Here is a 20,139-nt window from a genome sequence, read left to right as displayed (position 1 = left end):
GCCACTTGACTGCCAGCCGCTGCTGTGGCCACTGTATTCCCACTGAAAGCATCTTAGACATGAGATTGGAAGATGTTCTGGTCCGCTCGTTCTCTGTTCTGTAGACTTTCATATACAGTATGACCGATGTCTCTTTATCACAGATCTGAAGTCAGTATCAGCAACAATTTGTGTTCTTCATACTGAAGGCTGATACTGATATCTCGAAATCAGGGAAGTCAATAAAATGTAGATATAAACACTGTAATACTGAAGTTAAATGAACACTTAAATCTCAAATATCAGCTGATAGCCACTACATCGGTGTGATAATAGTTTAACTCATTTTTCATTCTAAACTAGTTGAGTTTATATATAAAAAAAAAGTATTTCATTTAATGCTTATTTAATAATCACGTTTTAATAGCTGTGGATGTGTGTGTATATTTAAAAAAAAAAAAAAAAAAAAAATATATATATATATATATATTAGGACCCGGGGACATCCTATCAGAAGACCTTAACACAGGAGGTCTTACTAAAGTAAATATGTATAGTTATATATATTTTTATAAGTGAAATGTTGCTTTATTTTTTATATTTACTGTTACTTAATAACAAAGAAGTTATATTAATATTTTGCTTGATAACTGTCATTAGTTACATGATTAATACTTATAAAATGATTGGGTTTCAACACTTCTAATAATATTACCTGTTTGTTTCGTCAAATCTGCATGATTTCTGTATTTCTTGTGTACACTACGGAAATACGATGAGAAAAAATAAGTTGTGGCTTGAGAGAAACTCTTAATTTCACTCCAGGTTTAAATAAATTAGTCAGGAGGAATTAAAACCTGCATTACAATGAAGCGCAAATTACAAATTCACAACCAGTGTGACAAATATGCAGATTGGAATGGAAGATATGCTAATGAGATGTTATTTGAGTGTTTTCTGACCAGTGGCCATTAGGAGGGCAGCTGAGGGCACTGCACTGCCCCTGATACTTGAACCCAGATAAACAACTGCAGGCTGGACTCCAGTCTATCAGCCCTATGCCTCTAGAGCTCATATAAAGTATTCCCTTTATCGTGCCATTTCAGCTGGAATTACTTTTAGTATCACTTCTCACAGGACCCGGGGACATCCTATCAGAAGACCTTAACACAGGAGGTCTTACTAAAGTTCCCTGGCAAGACCTGTGGGACAAAGGGGGCAACCAAAGGAGGTCGTGTATAGAAAAGAAAATACACCCTCTTGTTTGTGATGGTATCGAAGAAGAGGTACAATTTCAAAAGTTCTTTTTTCCTGACTGCAAATTGAGCCCTAATGTCAGGTCATCCTCTTTGATTTGATTTGTTCAGTTGCAATAGTAGAAATTGTTAACGGGGGCAGCAATTTGCCACTTGTGCAAACCCCACGTTAAAATGCATCCAACTTTTATGATAATAAAAACAATAGACTACACAACAAATATAGCTGCAAACAGCAATTATGGGGCCAAAGCACAGAAGTAGCCCGAAAAACAACAAAAGTACAAATGTAGGTTAAAAGTTTATGAGCAGATTTGATCCACAACAGCAGATCATGTAAAGATGTGTATCACTGTATTCTGAGGAAAAGGATGTGTATATATATATTTTTTTCTTTGCTGGTATGTGTTGTTTCTTAATTGCACAGAAAATCTCAGGGCTTGGTCAAAATATATTAAATATATACACATAGCCTTGTTTGCCTTTCTTGCTTTCTTTCAAATTTGCTCCTGTGTTTCCTGGGCAGTCACTAAAATTCACTGGGCAAAGGACAAAAATTATTAGGGATGGGCCACTTCTCCCCTGCATTCATGAGCATGCTACAGTATACCAGATGAGGACCTTACTGCCTTAGAGGTACTGGAAGCACATACAAAAAGATAGATCCCAAATTTGGCATGGTAGTTGTTCCTCAATATGCATCTGTCAGATCTCACAGAACATGTTACTTTACAGTTCTAGGGGCTGCCCTGCATAGACTCCCTTACTAAATAACAGTTACAATAGATGCCTATGCACCTTCTATGCCTGGTCCATAATGTCTCAAAATCCAGGAGGTAATTTTCATGTCTTCAACCCCCACTCCTAAACCTCTGGTACCCTTAAGCCAAATCCATAACCCCTTAAATGAATGTCTCAAAGCACACATGGTGCACAAGGCCCACATATCTCTCTCAGGACTATGTTTTGTGCAGCTGGGATGGTTTGGTTCAGCAGAGTCTATTTCCGGAAAATTCTGTCATCCGTGTCAGTGTTAAGGTGCCATCACGGTGCCTGGGGTCACACACATGTACTTTAGCACCTTTTTGAATCAGGAGCCTTCTGTGATTGATGAAGTGAGCAAGGAGCATCTCAAAGACCCACTCCTGCGATCCTTCTTATACATAGGTAAGAGGGTAATACAAAGGCAATACTCGAGATATATGATGCTCCTTTTCTTAATCATTGCGTATTTCCATCACTAAGAGTGATGATGTTAGTGTTAAGTTTAGAATACTTTATTCCATGATAACATGCATAGCTGTATCTGTAAAACGATTTTGCCTCGCCGTTCTAAAGTAAAGCTATTACTTGTGTGTGGATGCCTTACCACTGCATAACTTTTTGCTCTTGCTGTTTTGCTTCAGTCATGTAATTGCAGTAGACAATCAGATGCCTGCTTTATGGGCACATCGTAGAACTGTCACTTTCTGTTGTTTGCAGATAACACAGGAGCTGTCACAACTACTTATACGGTGTTAATGTGCCCCACACAGCACTGTTAGTTTCATTGAATCAATCAGGGTTTTCTGTTTCCCATGCTTCACATCACACTTGGCATGCAGCTCTTGATCTTTTTAACAAGACATAATGAACAGTTGGTGAAAACTTAAGGCACTTCAGAGGACATGATGCAAACAAAATGTGAACACAGCCTGGCAAAGTCAATGTGCATCTGTCTATCCATTGTGATCTGTAGCAGTGTCAATGATGGAAGCTGGTTTCGTTCTATAAGAACCAGGAATCCCTGTTGTTCTGCTACAGAACTCAACTTTCCAGAAGTACTGCACAGTTGTCATGCTGTGCTACTTAAAGTCTTTTTCACCAAGATCCTGCTGCATCAAAAGAAAAGCATAAACGTGTCAGAGTGCTCATCCAAGAGCCCCCCCAAGTTTACTACTCCCTGCTCTTCTTGAAGTCCTTGCAGACACTTGGGAAAAGCAGGTGGTTTGTTGACCTTGCGGCATGCTGCATGTGAGATGAACCGGCATGTGAGAGCTAATGCCCCAAACCTCTTGGACTTTGACTTATTGAGAACTGCAAGGCAAATTAATTGCCAGAATTCAATGAACGAACAGAAGCACAACTGAAATAAAACCCATTAAATGTGAATTGCCTCTAACTCTGCTTAATTGGAGTATCCAACACCACCTGTTTGTGGATCTTTTTTCTTGACTTAAAACATCTTTCATCTTCCTCAACTTTGTGCCAAAGCATCAGTGACCCCACAACACCAAAACTGATGTTTGAAAATGTGGAAAGCTTCAGTTTAAATCTCCTTAAAGACCACCATTCAGGAACAGCTGCTACATGTGGTTTGGTCATCTTTTGTAGACGTGAAAGAGCCGATAAATTTCATTTCGATGAGGGAAGCCTGTTTTATATTCGCCGCCCAATTAAATCTGGAGACCGAAATAAACCGGCAGACAGAGACTCCACTGTGGATATCTTCATTATCTGGTCACAAGGCCCGTTCTGATGTTTTCTGTTGCTTCTTCAGTTTGCTATCCCACAAACACACACTGCTTTGTTCCACTGTGTTTCCTCTATAAACACACAATGTCAGATGGAAATTCTTTGAATTCTGTAAAAAAAATGGGATGTGTCATATATCCAACAGGAAGACTCATAAAGGACACTGATAGTTCTGTTTTCCCCTTTTCATTTATTGGCACAGAACAACATTCTGTTGACATTAAAGAACACAAACTTGAGCTTGAGAATAGCACACATTTCATAAAGGTGGCTTACAGGAAAGGAAGTATAATAAAAAGAACAACAGGATCTTTAGGTCAGCATACGCACAGTAGATAAGTTAACGTGCAAAAACACATCTCCCTTTCATAAGATGAGGATTTTTCACCATAAAGGCTATGGAAAGAACAGCTCCAAACCAGATTGGCCACATGTTATACGTTGCATGAAACACTAATTTCCCGAAAGATCTTTTAAATAAACCTTTTATGATCAATGATGCTACTTTGTTGTCAGGAACAAGTCTCCTGGAACTGGAAAGGTATTTTTGTCTTGGAACCTTTTATAAAATGCTTTAATTTTGTGCAGTGAAAATGCACAATTGTTGATTTTCTACAACAATGCCTCATTCAAAACCACTTTGAATATTGAAAACCTTTGACACAGCCAGTGATTTATAACACAGAAGCGGATTAAGCAGTTGAACAATTAAGTGTCTAAAGAAATTTACGGCTATGACAGAAGGGGATTTTGGGGAGAATTACACACTGGTTGTGGATGGAGTGAAAAGCACAAGAAAACCCAAACACACCAGTGCTGTTTGTGTGGCTACCGCTGGTAGTCTGCCCACTGCCCCAGAGCAAAAACATGACATCCTTTCAACCACTAGACTACTGCCCACACCAGCACAGAGACTACCAGAAAAAGGCAAATGGCAGAAAAAAAATGCGAAATGAGGAAAGATATTTGTGGCTTGATGTGAGGGATATCCATATTATCTTAAATGAGTAACTTAACTAAAAAAAGCTATTAACAGATTTACTTTTTCATATTCAGCTTATTATTCAAATCAACTGCTTTTCCATTAGTAAAAGTTTTATTTTAACCACAGCCACTATTCTTATTGTTCATGTTTAGGTACTCCAATCCACATAATTTGAATAAACCTTCCACAAACTACACTCATTCTAAACATACATATTAAATAACACTACTAATGGACATACATTAGCTCACAAAAAAAAAAAAAAAAAAAAACTAAAATAATAATAATAATAAAAATAAAAAAAAACTTAATTTGTCCTGACTGGTTAATGTCAGGGTTGTGGTGCAATACAACGGAACAGCTCTGTCTGTCAGTTGATCATTGATATTGTGACCTCACGGCCTGGATTATTTGACAGACCACAATATGATATCAGTGGCGACCACTTGGGTAAATTCTGTTCCTCAAAACCACCACAGGAGGCAAATGGTGTCGTACACCTGGATAGTGCTGGATATGATCAAACCACCTGGTGACATTCAGATATCGCTCTTTCTCCTGTACAGCCAATTCCACCTATAAGAGAAGGTGAGAGCAAACATGAGACAATGAAAATTAAAGTTAAAAAGAAATGTGCATAACACTACAGAGACATCCAGTACAGTGTCTAAAAGAAGTACTAGCCTGTTTAGGCATTATTTTTGGAGTGTTGAATATTTTTGTGCTAGTGAATGTTTACCAATGAATGGGATGCTACCAGCTGGGAAACTTTTGGATATTGACTAAATATATTTTGTACATTTTGGCTTTAATGAGGTTAACCCAAGAAATGAACTCATGAATAGGCCCGTCCACCAGGATTTCTGTTCTTGAACACAAACTCGTAATTACAACTTCACAAGTGGGAAGTAGGGAGTTCCCTTCCAAGGGAACTTCAAACTGCATTCTCTAGGGGTTGCTATGGAGAGCACCTTCAGCGTGACCAGTGTCTGAAGCATACATCTAAACCTGAAAATAACATTGGCCGGCGATAGCCTGTGACGTCATCACTCGGCGCAACCACAGTATATAATCGATTGCAACACGGTGAGGCTTGACTTGCCATGGAAGCGGGCCAAGGAGGTGACACCTTGAGGCCGCTTCATTTTTTTTCTAGCCATAGCCTTTTCGGCACTTCCTTCGAGACGGTGGTTGAAAAGTTTAAGGATTCAATACGTGCTCGGCTGCCTTAAAATCCTTCATTTCACAAAGGTTTAGGCCGACCTGGAAGATAAGGGACAAACAGTGTCTAAACAAGATGTAAGAGTGGAGCAGAAAGTATCGGTAGCACTATTAGCATCAAAAGATGCTAACAGTTTAGGGGAAGGAACTGAAGATGAAGCCATTGCAGATAGCCGGGAGGGTGAAATTGTGCATAGGTTATGTCGAAAGATGACATGTGGAGGGGTAAGTGATGTGTCAGGGACCACGTTGAGGTTAAGAGTGAGGAGGTAGCGATCTGAAGTGCGCAGTGGAGTAACCAGAACATGATCAGTAGAGCAGTGTCGCGTTTAAATAAGGTCCAGTTGGTTGCCTGATTTGTGAGTAGCAGTAGGTGATACTCAGTTAAGATCAAAAGAGGCAAGCAGAATGTGGAAATCAGCATACAGAGGTTTATCTAGGTGGATGTTGAAATCTCCAAGCATAACTAGGGGAGTACCATCCTCAGGAAAGGTTGATAGCAACACATCTAATTCATCCAAGAAGTTACCTAGTGGTCCTGGGGGTTGATAAACAACTAGAAAATGTATTTTAAGAGGGTAGGTAACAGTAACTGAGTGAGATTCAAAGGAGCTGTTGATACCCAAAGATGGTAAAGATTTACATTTTCAATCATTAGAGAGGAGCAGACCAGTACCTCCACCTCTTCCAGTCAAACGGGGGGGAGTGGGAAAATTAGAAATTATTGGAGAGTGCTGCAGGTGTAGCAGTGTCCTCTGGTTTGATCCCGGTCTCTGTTAGGGCCATGAGATTAAGCTCTGAATGACAAGAAGAGTGTATTCGCAGATATTGGCAAAGTGCGCAAGTTGTTAAGATTGCGCTGCCTACATTGTGTGATGTGTGGTTTGCGAGTGGTAGTGATAGTAGGGACCTGGAAACACATAGTACAGATGTAGATCTAAGTACACATAGTACATCAAGGTACAGTACAGTTCACTTTTGGTGGGTTTTCCACTGGGTACTGTACCCTGGTGCTTTTTCAGTACCACCTCGGTTGAGATTCCAAGTGAACTGTATCTTTACCAAAACCTGATGTGTAAACTCTGGTGATCACTGATTGGCCAGACAGAATCGTTACTTGTGACACAGAAACACAACAGAACCGCTATAATTAAATCAGCACAACCAGCGAAGTTGAATGAGAGCACATCCAAAAATGGCCGTTCCGTTGTCTGTTGGGGAAGTACAGACTTTCCTCTTGTTGATGGCAAAGGAGCGGATCCAGAAAGACATTGATGGGTCAATGAGAAATGAAAACATTTTTCAGGAGTCACGGCAGTAGAAATGGCACAATTATAATGATGTGCGAATAATCCCGACCACTCCAAAGTGGTACTAAACTACAGTGGAAACGCAAACCAAGCCGAGCCATGCTGTGTCGTACTGAGCGCAGTGGAAAAGTGCCATAAGGGATTTGATTTGAGGGAGGTGATCCAGACAAAGTATTGTCAATGCTCTCTTCTGGACAAGAGTAAAACAAGAGCCATCTACTCCCCTCCCTCTGAGAGTATTACAAATGCTTTCATCTTCCTCCCCTTAAAGGTTTAGTTCACCCAAAAATGAAAATTAGCCCACAAATTTATAACCCTCAAATCGTCCTGGGTGTATATGACTTTCTTTTTTCAGATGAATCTAGTCGGAGTTACATAAAAAAAAAAAAACAGTTGGACACGAAAGCAGCTCTGGGCTGATTACGTATAAGGCTGGCATTGTGAATGTGCCCAGTGAGTCTTGGGAAAACTAATGTTTGTAAACGGGAGCAAAGGAAGCTTACATCTCATGGCTTACATCAAAATCCTCCAACATTCTTCTTTACAAATCCTCATTTTGTACTTTTAATTAGTGACCGTTGTTTTGTTTTGATCTCTCCCCTGCGCTTCTGCATTCATCACTTTTGAGCGGCACATGAGCAAAGCCGACCATACGTCATCCGTCTAAAACTTCTGTATACAACAGTGAGCGCAAACTAGATTAAACATATTACTACGTTTTAAATATGGTTATTGTTCTTACAAAAATGTATTGATTCACTACAGAAGGACTCTGTTCACCCCCCAGAGCTGTGTGAGATACTTATTTTTATTTTTAAGGATGAGTGCTTTTTATTTCACTTCTTTTGGACTGAAGCACTGCAAATCCGAGTGCAATGAAATGGCTTGAAAGTTGAAAGACAATTTTTTATATAACTCCGACTGGAATCGTCTGAAAGAAGAAAGTCATATACACCTAGGATGATTTGAGGGTAAGTAATTTATGGGCTAATTTTCATTTTTGGGTAAACTAACCCTTTAATTCCCTTGAAAAGCTTTTGCAAAGCTGTGCTTGCATTGCAGTCTTTTATGCTTGGGCAGTGCACTTCGGACTTTACCTCCAGGCTAGACATGTGCCGGTATTCGGTAATGCGATATATCATGGTAATGAATATGCACAATATTGTTATCGTGGGCACTTATAATTACCATGAAAAAAAATATTTTACAAATTATTCTGAATTTGGAATGCATTGTAAGAATCAACTGGTCAAAATGCACAATACAGTTGTATGCTGCTTGAAAGATGTTGTGCCCCTCTGATGTAAACAAGCACGCATGGGAAGCACATGGGGAACATGTGAGAGACATGCTGAATGAAAGCACATTCACTGTCTGGCAGCAGATGGCGCTAAACTGCAGAAAAAGCAGCCCTTTCCCTGGAAACCCCATAAATAAGGCAGCTGCACGTCTTTCTAAAACATATTTAAATAATTTTAAATAGCCATTCAGATTTTGTGGATTCGCTATGGTGTTCATCACAGCGCCAAATATTTAAATATTTAGACTAAATACGAGATTTATTTTTAATTTTAATCTGGACTACAACATGCCTTAGATATTGTTTGAAAGTGTTTTGATTTTGTATTGTTCATTCACACTTTACATTAGGGCTTCATTAGTTAAAGAGTTGGATTCCCATGCAAAACATGGACAAAGTTTCAAAAATTAAGTTGTACGTTTGAAGGAGTATTTCTGTTCCAAAAATACTCCTCCTGGTTTGACAAGTTTCGGAAAGTTTTTTTCGAGTATGGCTCTGTGTGACGTTAGATGGAGCGGAATTTCCTTATATGGGTCTTAAGGGCACTTCTCCCGGAAGAGCGCGCGCTCCCGTATAGCAGAGCAATGAGAGCACAACAGACTTCACTGATCAGAGCGAGAGCGTCGCGAAATGTCACAAAAGGAGTGAGTTTTTGGTTGCCAGGGCAAGACAACCCTGCACAGATAACCAAAGAAAAAACAGCATTAAGGGACCAGTGGATGGAGTTTATTTTCACAGAGCATCAATGGAGTTGCGCAAGTGTTTGTGTTTGTTCCCTGCCTATCGAAAATGCTTGTTTTACAAACAAGGCCCAATTTGACGACGGATTTGCGTATCGTTTATTTCTTAAGGATGATGCAGTCCCAACGAAAAAGGGTCACGATCGTGTGTTGGAACCGCAGGCGGTGAGTAAAATTGCTTAAAATATCTCTGCCTCCTTGTTAGTGTGTCCACCTCCCATCGGATACCCGGGTTCGAGTCCCGCTCGGAGCGAGTCGTTGCTGCTGCTGCTCTCGTTCAGTTTCAGCCTCGGGATCTGATTCTGGATCATAAATATACGGCTGAATCTGACTGTTAGCCATGGTTTGTTTTGGATGATGGTTTTTTCCTCAAGGTAATGTCAGCTTCCAAACGCTCTCTACGCAAAAGCCTACTGGCGCTCGTGATTCTTTTGCTCCGCCCACACGTCACGCCTCCAGTCGGTCGTGTTTTTCCGGGAAAAATCGGTACAGACTATCTTTCTCTTATGAATATAATAAAACTAAAGACTTTTTGGAGTTATGAAGGATGCAGTACTACTCTATAGGTACTCAAGATTAACAGGATATTGAGTGAAAACGAGCATTTCACCCCCCCCCCCCCCTTTAACATTAGTTAATTAATTAGTTAACAAACTGACAATGAATAATTCTTCTGAACATTCATTAATCTTAGGTATTCCGATATTTAATAACATGCATTTTAACTGAATTTCATAAGCTCTGTACTTGTACTCTGCATAATGACAATAAAGTTGAATCTAATCTAATCTGGTCCACAGTATAATGTGGCAACCTCAGGACCTGCGGTTGAGTACATGCTTCGTGACATGCTTCCTATCCTACTGGCCAGGGGGAGCTACTCATTTCTCACCGAGGGGTGTCTCTCGAGATTTGAGTCATTCCTTAACCATCATGCATGTTCTCTGAGCTAGAGCTCCTCTCGCTGAGGCTCTGAGGAGTTCAACAATCCATAGATGGTCAGGCCCGCAGCTTACCCCTTACCCTTCTCTTACTGGGCCCTACCGGGTTACGCCTTCTAATCAAGCCAAAAAGTTGTCATGCACTATATTTCAAGTGTTTTGAAGCTGTTCCATAGTTCAGTGGGATGTACAGATGAATATTTAAGTAATTAAATTCAAGTTCACATAAACTCTTTCCACTGCGGCTGTCTGTCAACCTCCATTCAGCAATCAAACTGTGTTGCGTCTGTTTACTAGTCAAAACGATGAAACTCTCTTCAAGAGCACACAGTAACTGAGGTTTAAAACTGCTAAAAGAAAAGGCTCAATAAACTAATGCACAGATTTAATACACTATGTATCAATATCTCTACTATTTGTACTAACTTTTCTATGCGGACTCAGAGCGCAGCCTGTGCACTGTGATTCCGTGTTGTTTCAAGCGCATCATTCTAAGCACAGGATGCGCATAAACACTTTGTATTGGAGCCTTTAGTATTATAATACTTTTCTGCGAAATCAAAGATTATTAATAGTCTTTCTTGTTCTGTCCCATCTATCGTATGTTGCTGCCTTTATTACTGTGCTATACATTTAAAATGAATGTCTTTTATAGTTCTATATAAATGTATTTACTTGTTTTTTCATGAATGTATTTTACAACAATACAAAGAGCAATGTGTAACATTTTACCAGATTTTAGATTTATACACTTTTATTTGTAAATAAAATATTTAACTAGATTGTATTAAATTATCGTGCACCGGTGATATTTCTAGATCATCTTTTCCTGCTGAATTATCCACTAACATAGTTTATAATAGTATTTTTTGTCATAGATTAAGATTATATATTTTCTCATCTGTTATTTTTTCATTCAAATGAAGTTATCTTTATGTAGTAGATTGTGTTTAGCACACAAAACGGTCACAATCAAGTCAACACTGAGAAGTATAGAAATTCTACATTCATAAAAAAAAAATGATAAAAATAATAATTAAATAAACCTGCGCTGGTATAGTATTGGATCATTATCTATAAATTTATCTTTGAATCCCTAGTCAAAACCTAAACACTTGAATGGTGAATTACATATGTTAATGTGAGTTTAATAAGGGTAGTATATTATCCAGAAAATGTTATTTACTTTAACATGAAAAATAAATAAATAAATCTGCTAATCAGTTTCGAAAGTTAAACAAGTTCCTCTGCAGTTCAGTGTTGCACAATATATATAAAAAAATATTACCAAGGCGTGAATAGGTTTTATTTTATTATAATATTTTTTTAAGAAACTTGGTCTAACTGACCTTATCTTTAAGAGAATTAAACCAAGTGACATACTAATGCCTTCTGGGAAATTACATCTCTTTTCAAGTCATTTAGTCAGTCAATTACAAAAAATGACATGAAGAGATGTGATTTTCTCTTTCCTTTCCCTCTAATACTCATTTAATCCTTTTCTTCCTTTCTCAATGAGCTCCTTCAGGCCCCTTAAACTTCCTTGGCTGCTGTCCTGGGAAATGACATCACTATGAGTCTCATCTTTGCTGCTGTGTCAGGTTTCTCCTGTGCTTTAAGTGTCTTACTCCTTCAATTGGGAGCTCTGCATCACTTCTCTCAAACAACTTAAGTTCACCGCTGAGGGACTTACAACAATGTGGTGAATTCCGTAATACATGAGGATGTCTGCCAGGGTGAAGACGTTCCCAGCAAGGTAAACTTTGTCCTCCAGGTACCGGTTAAGATCCTGCAAGGGAAGTATTAATCAACGTCACTTAAACATTTTGGAGGGTTAAAAAAATAAAGGAATACATCTTCAGATGCATTCAACATGTAAACCAATCACATTATATGGTATATTTACAAGGAAATAGTTTGGTGAATAGTTTGGCAGAATCACCAACATATAAAAGCACAGTTACTGTTACAACACTATTGTACCATTTACTGTACTTTAAGAGATCACAGCTGCTGGCACTCTAAAGCCTGGCTCAGACTCCAGGATTTTTAGCCCGATTTAGCCCTGATTTTCCCCTCTCGAGAATCGGAGCAAATATCTTGTCGAGCACCTGGATCTGTCCCGAAGTTCGGCACGGATTATCTGGCAATATGAGGCTTTCACTGATCGAATCTTGCACCTCCCAATCTGCTCTCACACAAATCGGGGCAGCCCTGATTATTATCAAACATGTATGATATTTAGGATTTAAATCGGGATGATGAAGGCTGTATGATTACGTCAGTACTTTCACAGCCAATTAGCAAAACCGCAAGACACCTGATGAAAGGCTTCATTATGTAGTGGAGATAGAGGAAACTGTTTCTTCACATTTGGTAGTAACATGAATGTCTGTGTAATGTGTCAAAAATGCATCACAACCGTAAAGAGAAGGAGAAGCGCTGGAGTGAAATCGTTTTAAATGCAGAAGAAGGTGAGTGCAGAAAGCTACTATCAGGCAAAAAAAAAAAAAAAAAAAATTTGACGATCTGCTGTGTGAGACTAATATCTGTAAATATTAAGCCAGAAAAGTGTATTTAAATATGAATCCTGCATGTTCTGCGTGTCTGTTAATGAATGGCGCAGAAGCGTTTTATTACACAAACAAATGCACGCGTGACGCTCGCGGTAATTTCAACGTCTGTCTTCTCACTAAATGAGGATGTGAACACATGAACAACATCTCCAGAACTGCACTGAGAGTCACTTCATGAGCATCTTACCATTTTATTTCAGTAAAACTAGTGTCATATCACATCATAGACTGTAGTATCACATACACAGAACTGTAAAGGTAAACCCGTCAAAATAAAAGTATTTCCCAGAAATCTATTACTAGCCTATTGTTCAGCAGAATGTACATAGCCACCTACTACTACTACTACTACTACTACTACTACTATTAAAATTAAACAAACATAATTTAAGGAATAATCACACAACATTTCTTCCATGTATTAGTTTTAATAGGAAATCCCCTTTGTTTACCAAAAAATAAAGTTTGCTTAATTTTAAATAATTAAAAGATAAATTAAATGAACGTTTTATGCCTTCATTTGATAACCAGAAAAATGTGAATACACAGAATTTCAGAGGGGAAAAAACATTTCACAAAAGGCTATTTTAAGAAAAGAAAAGTAACAAAATAAGTTGTTTTTATGCATTTAAATAATTACACTTGCTTACACACAAAATTAGGTAACAATAAAACATATGGTGAAGAAAAAAATAAAACATTTCATAGGACCCTAAACATGTAATATTTGGGATATTTGTTTTTTACAGTAGTTTTTGGTTTTTTTTTCCTGTAAAGATATTGAGATATATATCGAGATATAGCAAAATTTTCAAGATATATTTTTTGCTCCATATCGCCCAGCCCTATGGTGTACGCTCCGCGCTGTGACAATGCATTGTTTGCTTTCAAACCAAAGCGTAAATACACAAAAAACATATCCTTGTGGCGCGGCTGAAACAGAAGAGCATACGCCGCTTGCGTACAGATTTGCCAAAATGGTGCTACACTGATTTGGAGAGACACAGAGGAGAGAAATTGCTGAATAAAGTTGTTATTTTTATTTTCTTCATGTACAAAAAGTACTCTCCTCGCTTTATAATGTTATGGCTGAATCACTGATGGCAGATGGACTATACTGACGATGCTTTTCATACTTTCCTGGACCTTGACAGTGTCATTTATTTGGCAGTCTATGGGGCAGTCTCAAGCCTACCGGATTTTATCCTAAATATCTTAAATTTTGTTCCGAAGAGGAACTAAGCTTTTACGGATTTTCAAGGACATGGGGGTAAGTGATTGACAAAATTGTAATTTTGGGATTGAGTATCCCTTTAAGGCTGGAGGTATTCAAATACTTTAGTGACTGTCAAATGAATGGTAACACTTTAGTTCAGGGACCAATTCTTGCTCTTAACTTGTTGCTTATTAGCATTACACAGTAAAATATTGTCTTATTTATTAGAGATTAAAATGCACTTTAAAATGCAGTGTGACAAAATTAATTATAATGTATTGTAGTATTATGAATGGCTGATTGATGGAGTGCAGGATTACAAGTGTGTGTGTGCTTGTCGGAGTGTGTGTAAAGACTGGCTCATCTGAACACTGTTCACTGCCTCCATTAGCCCTCAAGACGTTGTGCTGTATTGTACACAAGTGCTGGAGATGCTCCTGTCCCCTGACAACAGAGCAGTTCACACATAGACACGGACACACACAACACCCCTGCTGTAGTATCTAGGCTTAGGAAAGTTTTACATGAAATTCAACCTTGCTAAGTTCAAGGAAGAGTGGATGGACAGCCTACAGACACATCTGTGTTACGCTGAACCATGTTGAATTATGAGATGTTGGCCGGGGGTTTATATATATTCTGTCTGAAATGAAGCTAAACATTGTGCACAGTTCTGCACACAATTGTACCAAGTGATGTGATTTTATTACAACAACTGCATACCATCGATAATGAGCAACATTTGTTCCTACATTTGGTTGGGGATAGTTCACCAAAAAATGAAAACTGTCATTTACTAACCTTCAAACTCTTCAAAACATATAGCACTTGCCTTCATCTTCAAAACACAAATGAAGATATGTTTAATGAAAGGCAAGCATGGTGTTTCTTTTTGTTTTGTTTATTTTTACCTTATTTGATTTTCTCTATGGATGTGTCTTGATCAATGTTTATACATGTATAGTCGGGAAGTCGTGGCCTAACGGTTAGGGAGTCGGACTGGCAATCGAAAGGTTGTGAGTTCGAGTCTCGGGAATTGTAGGTGGGGGGAGTGCATGTACAGTTCTCTCTCCACCTTCAATACCACGACTTAGGTGCCCTTGAGCAAGACATCGAACCCCCAACTGCTTCCCGGGCGCCGCAGCATAAATGGCTGCCCACTGCTCCGGGTGTGTGTTCACAGTGTGTGTGTTCACTGCTCTGTGCGTGTGCAGTTTAGATGAGTTAAATGCAGAGCACAAATTCTGAGTATGGGTCACCATACTTGGCTGAATGCCACATCACTTATAGCAATCATGTCTCTTCAAAAGACTTTTGATCTATATGGATTATTTTAAAATGTGTGTTGAGGCAAGTTGGGAGTTACAGAATCGCTCAATATAGAAAACTCTGGCTCTAATATCACCCACCTTAAAGTTTTACTCAACAAACAAAGAGAAACAAAGCTTTCCCTTACAGCCAATTCAACTTTTCTTTTTATTAAATACACCCATCAAGGATAAGCTTTATCATGGTCACTGTAAACTCCCCCTTGAGTCTTGTACTTACTCTGGTGTCTATTCCTGTCAGCTGCAGAAGTCCTGTTTCCTGTTTTTTAAATGCCGTGATCCTGCTTTACAGGGTGCTGAGAGTTGGTCAGACAGTGTGTGCCGAAGGCATTACGTCAGCCCTTCATTACTGCTTAAACTGCCACTATTAACCAGCGATCAGCAGCACTCTGCTCCGGACCCATGCTCAGACAGACCTATGCCACACACTGACAGCTGTTGCCGGGAGGCGTCTGTCCTGCTGAGTGCCTGTGTTAACGAGACTGCCTCTGACTGTCCACAGACAGACGTTTTCTACCTTTAATCCCTTCTGAACTGATTTCAAGACAGTGTGTGACCCCTGTTACCCTCAGCACGTCAATTAAAGTCCATCTGACAGACTGCAGTGTGGATGATTCTGATCCAAACCTCCAATGCTATTATTGAGAAACCCTGTGACCACATATATGCTGAGTTTGGAGTGGCATGCTTTTTTTGATACTCAACTGATTCAACGAGATGATGGCATGTCAATGAATTCATTCGGTTTTAGATTAGTCGATTAATCTAGCCTCCCAGATAATCAATGGAACACTGCCTCCCATCAAATAAATTGCAGTAAGCTTTGTGATTTGTTATTTTTGAGTACAACTTACCGAATTCTGTATCCTGTCTCATGTAATCGCTCAATCAGTGATAAACATTCGGCGAACATGAAATCAGTAATGCTAGAAAAATTAATTCTCAAGAGGAGTATTCTGCTAAATACGAACCATTTAACATTCATCTATCTATGTATCTATCTATCTAAACCTTCCATATAATTGACTCAAATACATTTTACAGCATTATGCTAGTTGAGAGTGTAACTAGTGGGCCGGTTTGGAAATGAGCGACACCTGCTCCACTCACCGGTCTTGAGTCCAGCGGAGGAGATCGGAGGGATATAAAAGAGAAGCTACGACAGTGAAAGATGAGAGAGGACCAGGCCTGGGCTTGATTTGGTGTTTTGCTTTTGTTTGTGCGAGGCAGTCGTCCGTGAGGTTTGTTTTGTTAATAAAATTTTATTTAAATGTTCGCTGGTTCCCGTCGCCTCCTTCCCCTGATTATAAAGTTTGTACTGCGTTACAGAGAGATTTTATATATATATATATATATATATATATATATATATATATATATATATATATATATATATATATATAAAATGAGAAAATGCCCCATACCTGATATATCTCCAAAATAAACAAGATCCAATGAGAGTTAAGAATCTCATATATATATATATATATATATATATATATATATATATATATATATATATATATATATATATATTTATTTTAAGGTGACTGTAATATAAATATCCTCAGAATTCTTTCAAATTCAATTTTATGTCATCTGAAGCATAAAACAGTGTAGTACAAATGTGTACCAAGGAGGTGAATCATACAGCCAGGTTTTTATTTATTTATTTGTTTGTTTGTTTATTTTTTTTTTCATGAGAACTGCTTAACCCCTAATCATTATCATCTTACCTTCAAAATAATGTTGATTTCTTCTTTAGAACAGTTATCTAGTCTTGTTATTCGATGTTCAAGCCATTGCTGGACCACAGCTCTCTGTTCAGCGCTGTCTCCCAGCAGCTCAGGTCTCTTAGCCTCACGGATCAGATGGGATGCTATAGTGACCAGACCAATCAATGCTGGTCCATTGCTGTTCTGGAGAACAGGGACCTACAAATGGATAAATAATTAGATGTTAAATATCTACTTACAAGTTGCAAGTGATCAACAGTGGTATATCCATTCATTAAAATACTGCTGTAAGTCACAGCAATACAAAAAAAAAAAAAAAAAAACTGTTAAGTCTAGCTTAAGAAATTAATACAAACAATATTTTTTTGTTAGTGTTTCATAAAATACATAAATTCAGGCTAATAAACTAATACTTACGTTTGTACACGTTTATAGGCTGAATTTACTCAATTAATTTCAAACTATGTTTAATGTTGACCAATCACACTCACAACTATCAATTCTAGGATATTTGGTATAGTAACACATTTAAATCTTACCATAACATGAATATTATACATATCAAACCACCAATCACATTTAGTTCATTCTATTAGTGTTGTAACCATGGCTGCAGTTTTACATTTTTAAAATGTTTACACACACACACACACACACAAAATAAAAATCATTATCTTATTAATAAAATGCTACTGTATAGGTATTGCAGACTGTTTATTATCAGTATTATTAATGGTATGAATGTAAATATGAATTTTTTAGAGAACATGAAGTTCAAATCGAACTTCCTTACAGACAAAATATATTGTGATTAGGAGAATACAATTATATTCCCAGCATACTTCTCGACATTTTCTTTTTGGAAACGCATCACATTACAAACTTATATAAGTATGAGCCTTAAATACAACTAACGTTGGTGGATGGGAGGAGTCCACGTGCAACAATACAAGTTAGCTAAAATGGCCATGTGGTCTTTCTTTGTAATGTATAGTGTTTTTATGTACATCTGTAAATCACCCAATGTATTGTATGTTCCGAATGGTCTCAAATATTCTGAAACCGCTTAGGTGATCTTATTTATTTAATGTTATTTATTTCCCACATGGTGTTCCAGATCACAGTATCACAGACCTGTCAGTAAGGCTACAACTGCTAAGACATATGTCGCTCGATTCGATAAGTATTCATCATAATGCATAATCTTATGGAATTTATGAAACGATCATATCAAAATCCCGAAGAACACGAAAATCTGAAAGCTTAAATAATAAAAATCTAAAATTTAAACTGATTTACACCATTCATTGATTCATACGATCTCGTATTACAACACAGAAACGCGTCTTTAAATGTATTACAGACTCGTAATTCCAAGTGTATCACATTCGGCGTTTGAATCACCTTTTGCCCTCCTTGCGTGCTGTATTTATTGGGCTTCTTTAATCCTAGAAATTTCTCCAACGAGCTCAGTTCCCTTAACGCCATCTTGTTCACAAAGGAAACCAATCTGACACATAAAGCGATCGCTGATTGGTGGAGATCCTCCAGTCGCGCCTCTCTTACGTCACGATGGCAAATCAATACATTTATTTATAATAATAATAATAGTAATAGTAATAGACATTTTTTGTCATAGTTGTTTATTTATTTTTATTATTATTTATTTTTTTGTTTGTTTGCTATATTCCTAAAGTAAGACCAGTCTCTTTCATTTATTACATTATTTGTATATGATTTATTTTAGCAGCCACTCAGCTTGGTAAATCTATGTGTTATTTTGAAAGGCCAACTGCACTATGCATTAACAGTATTTTTAAATCACAGTTAAGACACAATTGTTTCAGCAATGAGCTGAATTTATTTAGAAAATTAGGTCTTTAGAATCAACAGAAAATTATGTTATTCAAATTATTATAATTATTATTATTATTATTATTATTATTATTATTATCATTATTTCCAGCATTAAGGGCTTCTAAGTTTAAACAGTGCTTTTCCTTCTTAATTTTCGGTCAGCCACAAATACATGTATGTTGTTTCCGGGATGTTTAATGTCCTGAATTGCTGCCCCAATATAATTAACCATATATATATATATATATATATATATATATATATATTTTTTTTTTTTTTTTTTTTTTTTTACTGCCCAGACCACAGGCCACAAACTACAGTCCTGTTCAATGTATTTAATTATTTTTGTATTATTTTTTATTATTTCTTACTTTATTTTTGTATTATTATTTCTTACTTATGGACTGTTAAAATTAAAGCAGCAAACATCTTTGCATATTTAGATAGCTTATTATCACATTTCACTGTATTCCCCACCCCCACCCCAGTTTATTGATATTTACTGAGAATATGTTCATTTTAATTCACAATGGACCCACTCAATCAGGAAATTATTGAATGAGTCTTTGTTCTTTTATTGCTCCAACCACAGTTAGAATTTATAACTTGCATGAGTGTTCACTGAAACAAGACCCATCATACAGATCAAAGAGATGCTGAACTTCACAGGAAGAACCCACTGACACAGAATCCAGACTCAGTTTAGATCCTTCAATGGAAGAATTGTATACACAATTTCCCCATGTTTGTTTTCATGCAATCATAAGTATCTTCTTGATGGAGAACTGTGATCCTGCCATCGGTCAGCTCAGGCACAAATGTACAGCAGATGAAAGAGCTGCAGTGCAGTTTATAGTAACATATAGGCTATGTATTCACTCATTGTTTTTCATCTAAATCCTGAAAATTTAAATCAAAATGACAGCGAGGGTTTAGAGTTTCCCGAGTCCTGCAGCAAGTTTCCCTTTGCTTCACTTGGCTGTCTGTTTCTCAGCATCCTCCTGCTCATCCTCCGTGTGACATGTCTGTTTGGATTTACACAATCACTGTATGCTCCTCCATTATGAAATGTCAGCTATCAATCAAACCGGCCTCATTAACTCTATAACGTCCAGGTGTGGATGACATCATGGAAAGCTACTGTGGCTTTAGAAGTGTTGTGTGCCTTTCGTCGACCCAT

At 37.7% G+C, this 20,139-nt stretch overlaps 1 protein-coding gene across 1 annotated transcript; it reads right to left on the bottom strand.

The window, feature by feature from the left end:
* Positions 1–3,919: 3,919 nt before the first annotated feature.
* On the bottom strand, positions 3,920–18,621 carry LOC113066119 (eukaryotic translation elongation factor 1 epsilon-1-like). The gene is made up of 4 exons (XM_026237779.1): positions 18,507–18,621; positions 17,103–17,300; positions 11,940–12,035; positions 3,920–5,310 (listed from the first exon to the last, which is right to left on the bottom strand). The coding sequence occupies exons 1-4, from the start codon at positions 18,588–18,590 to the stop codon at positions 5,167–5,169; spliced, it is 522 nt and encodes a 173-aa protein (XP_026093564.1). The 5' UTR covers positions 18,591–18,621; the 3' UTR covers positions 3,920–5,166.
* Positions 18,622–20,139: the final 1,518 nt, after the last annotated feature.

This window comes from Carassius auratus, chromosome 49, assembly GCF_003368295.1.
Source record: "Carassius auratus strain Wakin chromosome 49, ASM336829v1, whole genome shotgun sequence".
In the NCBI taxonomy this organism is placed as follows: Eukaryota; Metazoa; Chordata; class Actinopteri; order Cypriniformes; family Cyprinidae; genus Carassius; species Carassius auratus.
The sequence above is the reverse complement of the archived record's forward strand: the minus strand, read 5'-3'. Positions and strand labels throughout refer to the sequence as shown.

What these genes read in the sequence shown, in the direction of transcription:
- LOC113066119 (XM_026237779.1), bottom strand. Translation starts at nt 18,590, where the DNA reads ATGGCGTTAAGGGAACTGAGCTCGTTGGAGAAATTTCTAGGATTAAAG. An exon ending in AAATCAACATTATTTTGAAG is followed by an intron (nt 12,036 to 17,102) that starts GTAAGATGATAA and finishes CTTCCCTTGCAG; the next exon opens with GATCTTAACCGGTACCTGGA. An exon ending in ACGGAATTCACCACATTGTT is followed by an intron (nt 5,311 to 11,939) that starts GTAAGTCCCTCA and finishes CTTCTCTTATAG; the next exon opens with GTGGAATTGGCTGTACAGGA.